General features: G+C 42.2%; 1 protein-coding gene across 2 annotated transcripts in view; it reads right to left on the reverse strand.

Annotated features, from left to right (window-relative positions):
- Positions 1 to 5,896: 5,896 nt before the first annotated feature.
- ARRDC2 (arrestin domain containing 2) overlaps positions 5,897 to 14,351 on the reverse strand; it is a 128,978-nt gene continuing 120,523 nt past the window's right edge. The window contains exons 2-8 of one of the 2 annotated variants that reach the window (XM_082247390.1): positions 13,896 to 13,962; positions 11,555 to 11,702; positions 9,793 to 9,895; positions 9,098 to 9,354; positions 8,827 to 8,989; positions 8,150 to 8,304; positions 5,897 to 6,397 (exon numbers count right to left, since the gene is read on the reverse strand). In XM_082247390.1, coding sequence (XP_082103516.1) covers positions 6,344 to 6,397; positions 8,150 to 8,304; positions 8,827 to 8,989; positions 9,098 to 9,354; positions 9,793 to 9,895; positions 11,555 to 11,702; positions 13,896 to 13,962 — 947 coding nt within the window. In that variant the 3' untranslated portion in view covers positions 5,897 to 6,343. The remainder of the gene's footprint in view (positions 6,398 to 8,149; positions 8,305 to 8,826; positions 8,990 to 9,097; positions 9,355 to 9,792; positions 9,896 to 11,554; positions 11,703 to 13,895; positions 13,963 to 14,351) is intronic. The other variant, XM_082247391.1, reaches the window with a different exon arrangement.

The raw sequence follows: 14,351 nt of genomic DNA on the forward strand, positions 1-14,351 counted from the left end.
ATTACGCTAGTCTACTTTTTTCTACTGTTTAAGATTGTGTCAATTACTTTTTCAGACAGACCCTTAACTTTTAGCAAGTACCACTCAGGAGCCAAGCCGTCAGAGAAAGATGGCTCACTTGAGGATGGCAATGCTCTCCCTAGACCAATAGGTCGCTCCTCTCTGGCAACTTCCATGGTGTTTCTATTTAAAGCTTCTGAAGAGCGGCAAACCAAGACCTCTTTGGCCAAGCTGGAGCTATCAAGATGACTTTTGCTCTCTGTTTTGACCTTCTGAATCACTTTGGGTATGACATTGAATGGAGGGAAGGTGTATAGATCATCCTCTATCCAAGGGAATGCAAACACATCTAGACCCCGACTGCAAGAGTCCCTGTAAATGGAGTAAAAATTCTCCACTTTCAAATTCTTGGCCGAGGCGGACAGGTCTATTAGCGGGTACCCTCACTTTTCCGTGATTGTCCTGAACACTTCCTGGTTCAGGCTCCATTCCGTATGGTAAATCTTCTCTCTGCTTAAAAGATCTATCAAGTAGTTCAGGTCCCCTTTGAGGTGAATGGCCTTCAGCGAGAGGGTGTTTTCTTCCGCCCAAGTAAGGATCAGTTCTGCCACCGACATGAGGGAAGATGCCTGTGTCTCCCCTTGCTTGTTTATGTAGGCCAATGTAGCTACATTGTCTGACAAAATCAGAATATGCCTTCCTTTTATGCTGGGCCAAAAGGCAAGAAGAGCTTTCCAAACTGCTTTTAGCTCCCTTACATTGGAGGAGTCGTCTCTCTCTGATCTCTCCCAATTTCCCTGGGTGGCTAGCTTTTCCGTGTGGGCTCCGCAGCCCCATGTTCTTCCATCCATTATTATTTGGACTGGATTTTCCTGTGTCCAGGGTCTCCCCATCACCCGATTGTCCTCCTGTAGCCACCAGTGTAAATAGTTTTTTACTTGATCTGGCGGAGTTACCCTATCATTTAAGGTACTCAGTTGTCCATTCCATTTTGTCAGAGAGAAAATTCTGCAGTATTCTCATATGTGATTGAGCCCAGGGTATCGCAGGGATAGCAGCTGTCATCAGCCCCAACAACCTCATGAATACTGCCTGTCTTAAAAGGAAACTGGAAGTTTCCAACTTCATCATGTCTTTCTTCTCTGTTGGCAAATACGTTTTCGCTTCCACAGAATTGAGAATGTAACCCAAGAAGACGACTTTTTGAGTAGGTTGTAGGTTTGACATTTCCATATACACAATCCACCCTAGAGACTGTAGATGGTTTGTCAGGAAGGCTAGAGTTTTCTCTAGCTCTGCAGATGACTCCGCGAATATCAACAGACTGTCTAGGTAGGGTATTATCTGCACCCCTGCGGTCCTCAACCCCTGCAGGGCTTCTGCTAGAACCTTGGTGAAGATCATGGGTGCTGATGCCAATGCAAACGGGAGAGTGTTGAACTGAAACCAGAGTGTCTGCTCTAGCCCTTTTACTGCAAACCTGAGAAACGGTTTGGAGCAGTCCCTTATCGGTATATGCAGGTTTGCATCCTTCAGATCGATTGTTGCAATAAAAAACAGCTCCCTTGTTGTAAAAATCGTGTCCATCTTGAATTTCTTGTATAAACATTCATGTTACCTTCTTTTAAATTCAGAATTAATCTGTATTTTCCTGATGGCTTTATTCTGATGAAGATGTGAGAAAAGAATCCCCCGTAGCCTCGATCTAGAGGATTTGGGAAAATGACCCTCTGATCCAGAAACTCCTGGATAAGACCCGTCATGGCAGCTGCCACGATTGGGTCTGATGGTAGCAAGGTCACCAAAAAATGAACTGGGGGTACCTGACGAAATGCTATTCTGTATCCATTTTGGATTATATCCAGGATGAATTAGTTGGTTGTAACCCTTTGCCAGGAGGGTAGGAAGGCCCCCAGCCTCCCTCCTACCCTGCAAAGGGAGTCATTGGCTTTTGTCTAGGAGGGATTGAACAAAAATCCCCCTCGACCTTTGCCCTTCCTTTGTTGCCAGGGCCTGCTTTGGTCCTTTCTGGCTACGCCTTTTTGATTATTCTTCCTGAAAAGGACAAAAAGGCTTTTTGAACTGCTGTTTCGTTGGTTTTGGAAAGCCTTTTTTATCTGCCGACTTCTCCAATACCGAATCCAAATCTTCACCGAAGATTAAGCCCCCCTTGAAAGGTAGTGAACATAACTTGGCCTTAGAAGCTGCATCCCTCACCCAGGCTTTAAGCCAGATCGATCGTCTGGCTTCGTTGATGAACGCTGTACAACGTGTTGGACACCTAATAGCTTCTGCGGAAGCGTCTGCTACGTAGGCAACCGCCTTGTTAAGGATAGGGAGCGAGTCGAGAAATTCCTCTTTTGGAGTGTCTTGTTCCAAGAGGATCTTCAATGGTTTCAACCAGAGGTCCAATGTTCTTGCAACACAAGTGGATGGAATGGCCGGTTGAAAGTTGGCCACCCCCGCATCCCATGCTTTCTTCAGATAGCCTTCCTCTTTTCTATCCATTGCATCTTTTAGCACTCCTGCGTCTTCAAATGATAGGTCTGATTTTCTGGCTACTTTTGACAAAGCTGCGTCCAATTTGGGGCATTTCTCCCACAGTGCTGTGTCTTCTTCCTTGAACAGGAATATTCTTTTCAGATTCCTGGGGGAAAAAACCTTTTCCAGCTCTCTATTCTTGCAATATGGTATCTTTGAGCATAGCATGCACGGGGACTGTTTGGACCTGTTTTGATTGTAAACCTGCATACAGTTTGTCGTGTACCGACAAGTTTTGGCTCTCTTTTTCCTCTAGCTCCAGCGTATCATATAGGATTTTTATTAATTCATCAGTTTCGTCAGAGGGGAAAAAAAAACTTCTGCACCCGACTAGCCTTGTCTTCCTTAACTTCCCCTTCCTCTGTACTGGAAACTTCACTTGAGTTTTCCTCCAATTTTTCCGACACCCCCTGTTCTACCAGAGCGCATGGAAGGGCCTGAGGTGCCATGCCAGTGTATGAAGTACTAGGCTGAGAAGCATTCGCTGGGCCGGACTCTTGAAGGGAAGAATTTTTAACCATTTCTAAATTCATGGTGTCAAGGAATTTTCTAAACATGGAGAAAGATTCCTTTTTAGTTAGGTCATCAATACAGTCCTGGCATAACACTTTTTTCCAGGTTGAAGACATCTTTTGTTTGCACGAGGCACATTTCTTTCTGGGGATCTTCCCCAAGACTGCACCATCTTTTTATTCGCGGCTCTTGCCCTGCAAGGCACAAGCGCACCTCAGCGGTAAAAATACCCCCGTGCAAAACAAAATTACTAAACATACAGGGGAAAAAAAAAGACATCACAGTGCCCATGTCCCCACCCTACCTGCGTATTAAATGCAGCCCCCACTAGTGCCCCTTCACCAGTAATAGGTAGCAGAGTAGATTACCCCCATCACTCCTTACCTTGGGGCCAGGATCCGCCAGTGTCCCCTGATCCGCTTTCTCTGCAGCAGCCACCTCCATAGATGTGCAGGGAGCCGAGGTTGCTTTGTCCTATAAGTGCACTTTGATTAGCATCCGTCCACAGAGGTTGGAGCTGAGCCCATACAGCAGCGTCTGTCCTGCTGGGTGCCAGTACCCGATTCTGGGTGCCGAGTTATTCAAAATCCGCCCCCCCCCCCCCAAAATCAAAAATGGCGAATGCGTCACTTCTGCTTCCTCTCCATAACGATGGAAGTCAACATTGCACCGGCGCCTCCCCACCTGCCCAGCTAGCCGACCAGGAGACCTGGAGAGAGCGCCCCGCACAGAGAGCGCCTGGAACCTGCAAATTATGCATCCTCCGAGGACCTGTAAGGCCCCACTAAGACCACCCACAGGACAAAACTAGAGGGAGAGGGTTCCCTCTATCTCCCACGGTACCGGGTTTTACCCAAATTCCCTGACACCCTCCCCAGGGACACTGCCCCCGTATAGGAAAGGCCAGGGTCGGGAGGCTGCTGCCACCTAGCACAGAACCTGACAGCATCTGGACTTCTGAGTGATCCTGTCTGGCCGAGGAAACACAAGAAAAAAAAAAAAAAAGTGAGGGGGGGGGGAAATCTGCCTCTCACCTGTATTTAAACTAATGTGGATTGTGTTTCCTGTGCTAGGTGGGAGGAACCTATATCTCAATTAGGCTGTCCTGGAAGAGGACTTGGGGAAAAAAGGTTTTGCCTATAGTTCTACTTCAACAGAGTATATAAATATTACTGCTACAGATCAGTACAATAGGCTGTCAGTGAAGGTGGGCTGACAATTGAGGCTTGCAGTTTGTGCAAAGCAGCCTAGAGAATTACAAATATGGTGCAGTATAGGTAAGAATATATTACAAACGCTGGTATAATTACACAGTTATAACAGATACAAGCTGTTGATGCTTCGCTCATTACCACACTACACAGTGTAGCTAGATTAATTTTCTTGTATTAATGCCACAGGGGGAAGGATGTGCATTGCTCCAACTCAAAGGCTTCATAGTTTTGCAGGTTAGGTAGTCATATGTAGAAAAGGGTCTCCATTTTTCATCAATGTGTGTATTTTGTGCAAAGAACATTCACCAACTGGTTACGAAAATAAAAAAAAGACTCGCTATGTAGACAATAAATGTGTTTTATTAGAAAAAAAAAAAATAATGTACACACTCGTCAGTACAAAAGTTTACAAAATTACATGAAGATTTGGCTCAAAAAACCAAGACAAAAACTGATACAATAGATACATCTGTCTGCTGTGACATTTGGCAAAAACACTAGCACAGCAGGATTCTGTAACATCAAATTCAGCATCCATTCTACAAACTTCATTTTGGAATGATATCTGTCATTGGCATGCATTAATCATTGCAAACTTGTGAAAACAGTGAAGATATTTTACCCAATATTTCACAAACTCATCCTCGATTACCTTCAATAGTTTATGTGGCTATATGGTCTATGTAATGTGCATAAAATATACACCATTGGTGGGATTCGAGGACAAGTTTGGGAAACACTACAAAATAGGTAATACAGCAAAAGCTATAATGCAAGAATAATTTTTAAAACAGCAACATCTTTCTGAAAATATATATTACTCAAATAGAAACATGAGGTCCTGTACGTTTTACGTTAAAAGGCACTTTAGCACCAAGACATGAGAAATTATAGATATATCATGACCCACAATTCTGTCCAATAATACTGCAATGTGGTCAAAATGAGGAATTTATTCAGTAACTTTTTTCCCAGGAATCTTCCGCAACAGTCCACAACCTGCCCCTTGAGATAACCCCGAAAAGTGTAGTAAAGCATGGCTATGCAAGCCCTCCATTTCCAATCACAATCTATATTACTTGGAACCACCTCTGGGCCGAGTGGTGCCTTGGAGGATAAAATGGAAAATTATGGAAAGTATGCGTTTTGAATACAACATTTTTTTTTTTTTTTTTTTCTTATATTCGTAATGCAGTTTAAAAATTCTATTCCCTTTAAGAAAAGTGTGGTTTTCATTAAGGCCACTAAATAAAGCAAGTGGACAGAAGCACAGTGCAGGTGTGTTATTTTGTAGAGTGTCAGGCTAGGTTATTATCCATAAACAGGAATTTGTAGAAAAAGACCAAGCAATAGGTTTCTTAATCATACACCTATACACTCAGATTGTGGCTAAGCAGTGGCTTACAATTGTAGGTTTTCCACTGTATATAAAAGCCTAACAGTGCACAGAAATCTATTATAATAACTTACAACACTAAAGTTGTATATTCATTGAAAGCTACAGCAAGTGTTTATGTAGTAATGCTTTGCGGAATACTTGGCAGAATAAGATCAAAAGTCACTTAGGCCATGAATCAAGCAAGATGGTAAAGCACAACCAATTAGAACTCTTAACACGAGCTGTTGGGCATTAAGCAGTATAAATCTAAGTGTAAGAAACAATATGCCTCTGTACAGAAATATTCACATTTTAGTTTTGATAAGATCATATGTAGCCCTTCTTTTAGATACAATTTCTTTTCAAACATTAGAACTGTGCAAGGAACTTCCTGATATGCACAATATCAACACAATGAAAAGACTTCTTTTCCCTTGGTGTTCAGAAACAGTCTGAGACATTTGCCATATCCTCAATGGTTCTTGATCTCCTTTTTCCACAAAAATTATGTCTCAGCAAGAGGACCTACTCCATCCCTCTCTGTAGAGATGGTCTCCAGTCCCTCCAATCCCCATCTCTGATACAGGGCAAACCGTTCCAGTTTGCTAATGGTAGGAGACACATTCAGTCTTTAGCAAGAATTATCTGCTTTCAGCGAAATGTAGAAAAAAAAATTCAGATTCTTGATAGTTCTCCTTCAACATGTCATGCAACGTGGACGGATTTCTGCCTCAGGTGGGTTAGGATCAACCTGAAAATACAGTAAGAATAGCCATGAGAACCAGTCTTTGGGAAGAAACCTACTGTAAATTTAAATATTAAAGTCTAGTGTAAGCACATAAATTGTTATGGAGGCACCTTCTGTGTGTTGCTCCCCCACAGCCCTCCTAATACACACCTGAGCCTCCCTCTTGATCCAGTGATGTGCTTGGCTGTCCCAGGACTCCCTCTCATGGCTGAGACAGCAGCAGATGCTATTGGCTCCCACTGCTGCCAATCACAGCCAGTAAGCCAATGAGGGGAGAGAGTGGGGGCGTGGCCAAGCCACAGCTCTGTGCGTCTTATGGTCACAGAGCAGGGCTCGAGTGAGCACGCACTAGTGCCCCCATAGCAGGCAGTTTTCTATTGGGGGCACTGGTCAAGGGGGGGGGGGGAGCCAGGAGTGCTGGTGAGGGACCTAAGAGGTTCAGCGCTGCTCTGTGCAAAACCATTACATAGAGCAGGCAAATATGACAGGTTTCATTTTTAAAAAGCTGAAGTTAACACGAATACAGTAATCAGTGCTAAAAAATATGCATTGTGACTGTACAAATGACACTGGCTGGGAAGGGGTTAAACATCTAGGGCAATAAAGGGTTAACGGTGTGCCGAGCCAGTATTTGTACAGCTTTTCTTAGGGGAAGAGATGGATTCTAGTCCCTGCTTTTCAGAACACTTTTTATTGGTTGAACTAGATGGACTGGTGTATTTTCAACCTGACTAACTATGCAACAGAGCCCATCCCTTTTCCACTGTCAGAACAGAGATCTGCCTTGTTTACATAGTCAGAACCTCTGTGTTCACCAACGATCAGCAGGTGCCGGAGAACATAGAGTGCCCGGCGTCCAGAGATCGGCTTCTCCTGTAAAGAATCACAGCAGAAGCATCTCGCGCTCCCTGTATGGGGGAAGGATTTTGTACACACACACACTCCTACTCAGAGCTGCCGCCCTGTAACAGTAAAATTGCTACAGGGCGGTCACAGCAAGTGGTTAATACCACTTGAAAGTGTAAAAAACAAAAAAGTGCACAGCCAGCTCTTCCCTATAGTAAAAAGGAAAGGGATCATACAATATTTTTTATTATTGTACAAGATTTTTACCCATTTGGTAGGTCAGTTCTTTTCTGGCCTGTCTTGTTTTTCACCTAGTGATCCTGACAGTAAAACTTTCCTAGAGTGACAACACTTAATTATATAAATAGAAAAGCAGCACCGTCACTGTATGAAGATCTCACTCTCCATACCATAGGGAGAAGGTGATCTTTAGTCCTAACAACACTAAATAACATGTTTGAAAGGAAACTAGAGAACACAGGACTAAATTGCATTCCTGCAAGGATGAAAAAGGTCTGGGATCATCCTGTGAGGCTTTCGGGGAGAGGAGCAAGAGTTGACAACAGACGGGCCATTGAAGTCTATGGGTGACCTTACCACTCCAGTAATCATTAGCCATTGTCGCAGCACTCTCTCCTCTACAGCCACCGTTGGCCGACACAGGGGAGATCACATGACAGAACGAGAGCTACCTTAAAATAGGCAAATATCTTTCTTACACAGGTTGGGAGGGGACAGTAGTAAGAGTAGTTTGTTTAAGCTGGGATTCCACTTAAGGCTTAAATAGGATGAAATATTTACCGCCATGGTTTTTAAGCTGCAGAAATACTGTAAATATAATCCACAAAAAATAAATAAAAATTGTATGTTAAAAATGTGCAGAAATACTATTTTTACTATGGTGCTTACCTCTGAATACAGTGGAGGAGGTCTGTTTCTGAACTCCTGAATGTAGGCATAAAATGGCCCTTCTAGGATACAACCCATACTGGCATGACGTGGAGGAGAAAGAATGTTGTTTCGGACGTCTTCTTCAGAAACTATTGAGGCGTATTCTGGAGGAGCTAAATAAGGAAAAAAAAATACCCAATATTAGAATACTACCATGGCTGGTCTCTTAAGCAAAAAAAAAAAAAGCCCTCTTAAATATGACCAACTACGACTTCAGATGAGCATTTCAAATAGTAATGGTTTTACATCTAGCCAACTTACTATAAAATGTGTATTATAGGTGTTTTTTTAAAAAACCGCTGGGACCCATTTATAAAAGACTAAAAATGTAGAAAAGTTTTTGCTTCCTATAGCTAACCATATAATAAGGTAATAATGTGCTGAAAGCTATAGACAAAACTTCTTAAGGGTCTGTGTCAACAGGCTTTGTATGAAAGGCATCAGTGTGAAACTTTCCTGACGTTCCGAATTCATTGAGGGGTTCATTTGACCTGCAGTTGGCATCCTTCTGATCTTATCTGGACTACTTCAAATGGGTTTTATAGACTTATACAGGGACCCAAACCCTTCACGCAGGCTCTGAATAAGATTTTAGAAGATGCCTGAAAAAGGACTAAGATTTCTCAGATACTTACGCTCAGGTTGTTCTGGAACAATTACACGTAGCCAGTCAAGATTGACACTGTACTGACTGCCCACACTGGATGTTCTGCTTCCAAATGGATGAAGTGGAATGGTACCAATCACCAGAGGGAGCTCCATGAGTAGTTTTGAGCAACCAGGGATCTCTACACACATCTAAAAAATGAAGCAGACAAAAAGTTAAACTATATTCAAATAAAAAAATATAACCCATTCCCCAGACCAATGTAGCAAGGTTATTTAGTTTGAAGAATAAAAAAATACCTTCAAAGCATATTCAACGCGAATAATACGACACTGTAGGATAGAAGGTCCAAGTGGAGGTATTTTTAGAGCTCGTCCATGCCAGGTCTCTCTTTTCCCTGCAGGTATAGAGTCTCCATCCAGAGTAGCTACCACAGATTTCTTCTGTTTCAAGGTACCACGAGCAATAAAGGTCTGAGACTGGATGATGGCTGCTTTAGGCACCACATTACGACTGGTACAATTGTCAATCTCAGCAAAGATGGGTATAACTTCACCTGTGGGTTAGGTTGGAGAAGATCAGTGTTCAGTGCTAAAAATTCTCTCATAGTTAATATACAACATGCCCAAAATAAAACAAGACTAATTTATAGACTGCGGTAAGAATGGGATATTTTATCAAAAATATGTAAGCAGCCATTGTTGAACTCCTCCTGGGAACACTAGCTATCTGGCTGTCTTTCCGATTCTCTGACTTCAGCACTTTATGGAGTCATGGAATTGGAACAAGCTTTCAGACAAAAAAAAAAATATCCCGATTAGCATACATGTTTTAGGGCACTACCCAAGAGGTACTAAACCAAGTTGATCAGCATGAAAACCAGGTATTGGCCAACATGTTTAGAGGAAAACCACGAACACTGGTCACTTTAGCATTTCTCTCAGACCACGTTTCCTTTAAATGCAAATAATGGCAGGTTGATAAACTCACTTACCAGGGGTATATCCCTTTCTGTCAATCTTTGCAGTAACAGACACCTGCCCTAGGTTACTGTACCAGGCATGTGCAATCTTCTCTTTGGTACCAGCTTGGGGAGCCTAGAAAAAAAAAAGGTTTTCATTAGAATTTTTATAGCGCTCTTAACCAATGAATTCATATTCAGTTCACTATTCTGCCTGCAACAACTTTCACATTGTCCCTCACTGTCAGTCCCAGTGACTATGAGCACCAGAACAAAACAGAAAGGGAGTATCTCCTAGCAGGGACACAGGCTAAGCCTAACAGGGCTTCTAATCCTTCTACACATTAAAAACTAAAAGTTAAGCCTTTACATATACTTTAAACAATATGTTCACCTTTAGTAACATGTTACACCTACATTTAGGGTGTAACATGTTACTAAAGAGGAACTACTTTAGATCTCCTTCCCATCTCAGAAAAAACGACCAGGAAGAGTAAGTCAGCTTAACGTCAACAGTTTTGTTCATATCAGGGTTTCTAAGGAGGCTCTTTGTCTGGAGGTTGACTTGATCCACTTGTCTGTTCTTTGCAACATAAACCTGGTTGGAAACACCCTTAAGTGTGTTAGTGCGATGCCAGACATTGCATGTAATTCGCACCGCATTGCTGTGCAGATCACATGCGATGTCTGTGCGATGCAATTTCAGCCATACAAAATGTATGGCTGAAATCGCATCGAAGTGGTGCAGGACTTTTTTTGGTTCGCACTGGAATCGGATCACATGGGTGTTCACACCTATGTGATCCGATTCATGCACCATTTCACAGTTCGCACTGCAATCCGTGAACCAATCTGGGAGTGTCATTCAATTTACATCGACACCCCCAGCGGTTTACAGATCTCCGTGTAAACCACTGTACGATTCTGCTGCGATGCAGGAGCCGGAACCGAGTCGCAGGGTTTCCCGCATCGCACCAGTGTGAACTGGGACTAAAGTATGGCCAAAGCTTTTCTAGCCATATTTCTCTTGTGGGCAACAGGAGCGCACTTTTGCTCCTCTGTCATCACTATCAGCTGATGTGGCAAAGCCACTCTATGCTCTGGAAGGGTCCCGATAATGGTCAGGATCCACCCAGCTGCCTGATTGACAGCTGGCTCTCAGCAAGTGACAGAGCTTGAGCCAGGTGCGACTGCCCCCTCCCATGCCTGGCACTCCATGAGCGCTGGCTGGTTCTCTCCACTCCAAGTAGACAGAGAACTGAGGAATCAGAAGTCATGTGATCAGAGTTCAGACTTATGGGCCATACACACTATAAGATTTTCTGAAGACTTTTTCCTTTAGATTTAACAAAACCATATAATATGAGGTCAAACCTAAACACTTTCAATTTGTATGCAATCTGGAAGGCCCTTGCACTACATAGAAAAGGTAAATCTGAAGGAAAAAGTCTTCAGAAAATCTTATAGTGTGTATGGCCCTTAAGAGCCGACATGGGATATCTGCAGCAGCACATCGATGCTGCAGCATATAAGTGAATCAATGGGTTTGTTTTTGTTAACCATAAACTTTAAGCTGCCCATGACCAGCATAACTGTACAAAAGTAAATGTCCAGTTTTGCCAAAATCAAGTCTACAGATGGCAAAATCAAAATTTATATTCAATTGATGCTAAAATCTAGTCAATTTTTGCAGGGGTGTTTTAACAACATAGTAACGTTTCCGGAAAGGCTGGCTATACGGGCAAAAAACAATGCTCATGCTAGCATCCAGTGCACTTTACAATGCAGGTCTTACCAGCAAATCAGGTGTGTTGATATCAATGGGTTCAAGCACAGTAAACTCTTTCTTTGCTTTTTTAACTGTGGACCATGGACGGTGCAGCTTTGCTTTGACCCAGTAGCGAACACACCCATGCTTGCCTTCAAAAGAGGTCACCAGGTTCCTGTAAGAAATGTCAGACTTAAGTTATCCTTTGTTTAAGCCAAACCAGATGTTAAAGGCTATACCATCCTTCATCTGCTTTAGCAATTCTACATACAGATCTCACCCAGGGCAAAAAGTATTTAAAAACGGAGTACATCTAGCCAAGTACTATAATTTACAATTTCTACTTTCCCCAAGAAAATAGAGCTGTTCAATTTGGACTTGCAACATGTGATCATTAGATTACTGAATGGTTACATTTGTTGCCACTTTTGACTTTACTGTTTGGTGAAAAGGAATTAGCTCCCATTCACTGTGATCCGCCTAGGTTTGTTTTATTTACATGCAGGAGAAATTGATCTGGGAAGTGGAATTTAACTTTATACTTCCTAGACCAATTCCCCTGCATTCATATAGTCAAATCTGCTCATACACATTTTTTCTACATGTGGCTAAACTAAATGCAAGTAATTGCCGTGTACATTATACCATTTGAAAACATTACAAGCATGTAGAAATGCATATAATCCCATGCCTATGTGAATGGGGTTTTAAAATGCAACTTTAGGCAAGAAAATAATGAGTCCTCGCAGCTTTATTACACGTTGATCCTATCAGGAGATCCGTTATTTTTAAACTTGACTGACAGATTTCATCATACATGTAATTTTTGATTTTGCCCAAACTTGCAATTTAAGGCAACTAGCCACATTGGAGCAAAGTACAAGCAGCCTTCCATTAGGGTCCATTTACATTAGGGCATCTCCAAAGTCACATCATTTCCAGTAAAACTTTGATGCGACTTTACTCAATGGATCCAAGTAGCATCAAAAATGGCACCAAAGTAGAAGGCACCTTTTCTAAGACACCTTTGATAACGTCATCTGACGAAACGCGCTGGGTCACGGCGTGCGGACGTCACCCTCACCAGCGTTCAGGAAGTACGGGCGAGCGGCTGTTTCTTCTCTCCCATGCCTAGAGTTCATCGTTTATTGTAAGTGTGATTCTTCCTTTTTAATACATTTTGTGGGATTTTATGCTATGGCGCCCCTTCTTTTATTTCATGGTTGATATCCGGTCTACATCGGTCTCCAATCTTGAGCCCCCATTGGCTGGTATACGAGATCTGGTCTTCAGTCCTCTGCATACATTTACCATCATTATCTGCCTACTTTATACCATCATCTGGTAAGGTTATTTAGTGTTGGTGTTGAGGTACAGCTCTAGCATGTTTGGGATCCTTTGTGGATTTTCTCTATGAGCGTTTACACCACTTTTTTTCTGGTAAGCTGCATTCCTATCGGTGGAGGTGTCTGGATCTATCATTTAGCCTGTCACTTTTTACATCTGGTAAGGAGTATCTCATTGGTCTGTCTTTGGTGGTGGACGTCTCACTTACCCCACATGATAATACTGGATTTCATATTAATTCATTTTTTATGAGCACTTCATTATCACTAGATTTTTGGTGTTTCACATCCATATAAAGTGCATTATCATTTCCATTTGCTATTTTGGTTTTACGCTATGGCGTTTAGATTTTTATTTCACATACATCCACATCATTGAGGTGGATCGTTTGAGATTGTGAGATCCATCGTGTACAGCTCTAGCCAAATTTCTGGAGTCGATGATATTATTTGGCACGATTTTTACCGATTTCTGGTAAGCCTTCCATCTGCACGGTGATCCCTAGTCACGTTTATATTATTTGGTTTTTCACGGACTTTATGGACTATTAATTTTCACTGTTTGAAACACATTTTTCATTTAAATGTCTGGTCATTTTTAGCGCGACTTGTATTTATTATTGTTCTTTGGGTTGTTGGTCACCCTTGAAAGTCGCTGCTTTATTTTGTTTGGATTAGCGCAGTTTTTACATTTTTCTATACCTTTTCTAAGTCACACTTATTTGACGGGATGCCATTGAAATGAATGGGGTGCAGCTTGTCGTGCCACTTTGATGTCAAAGTCACATGACAAATAGCACAAGTGTGAATGGAGCCCTACCCTACACCAGAATGAGTTAATCACCCAAACATGGCATCAAAACCCATCTTTGCAAATTGCAGGCATAGCTAGCTTTGGGCACAAAGCAATGATATACTGGTACAAACTGCTCAAATTAGAACAGAGACCAGCAAATGGCCAATAAAAAAAAACAAAGCTTAATGCGATTACAATGCTGGTAAAGGGTGACGTTTATACTCACTCAGGCAGTTGAAAGGTGAAAGGAAACTCGTGTCTTCCTGCTGGCAGAACATTAAGAGTGCCATTGTCTGTAGGAGAAAAAGAATTAAAAAATTAATGTAATTCTGAGCTGCAAGACAAGGATCTAGCAGTATTTCCTGTCGCAAATTAAGCTTTTCTCAGCTACTTTACTTCCTGTTTAAAAAAGAAAAAAAAAAAAGTCATACAGAAGGTACCTTTAAATGTGTGGTTAGTCACATGTGAGACATTTAAATGGTACACGGTAAAGAGGAAAACCGCAGGCTTTAAAAAAAGTACTGCAATGAGCTGAACAGCTCAGCCAGAAAGCAATGCTACAGTAGATCACGCCACTTCCGAAGTTTGTTCTTACATAAAAAATACACTGGGTTCACTGTACTGTGGGCGACGGGCTCTTTTTAACTCATGAGCTCCTTCTCACTAGTTTACTGGGGTCAGT

Source organism: Pelophylax lessonae, assembly GCF_965119305.1.
Source record: "Pelophylax lessonae genome assembly, chromosome: 1".
Lineage (NCBI taxonomy): Eukaryota > Metazoa > Chordata > Amphibia > Anura > Ranidae > Pelophylax > Pelophylax lessonae.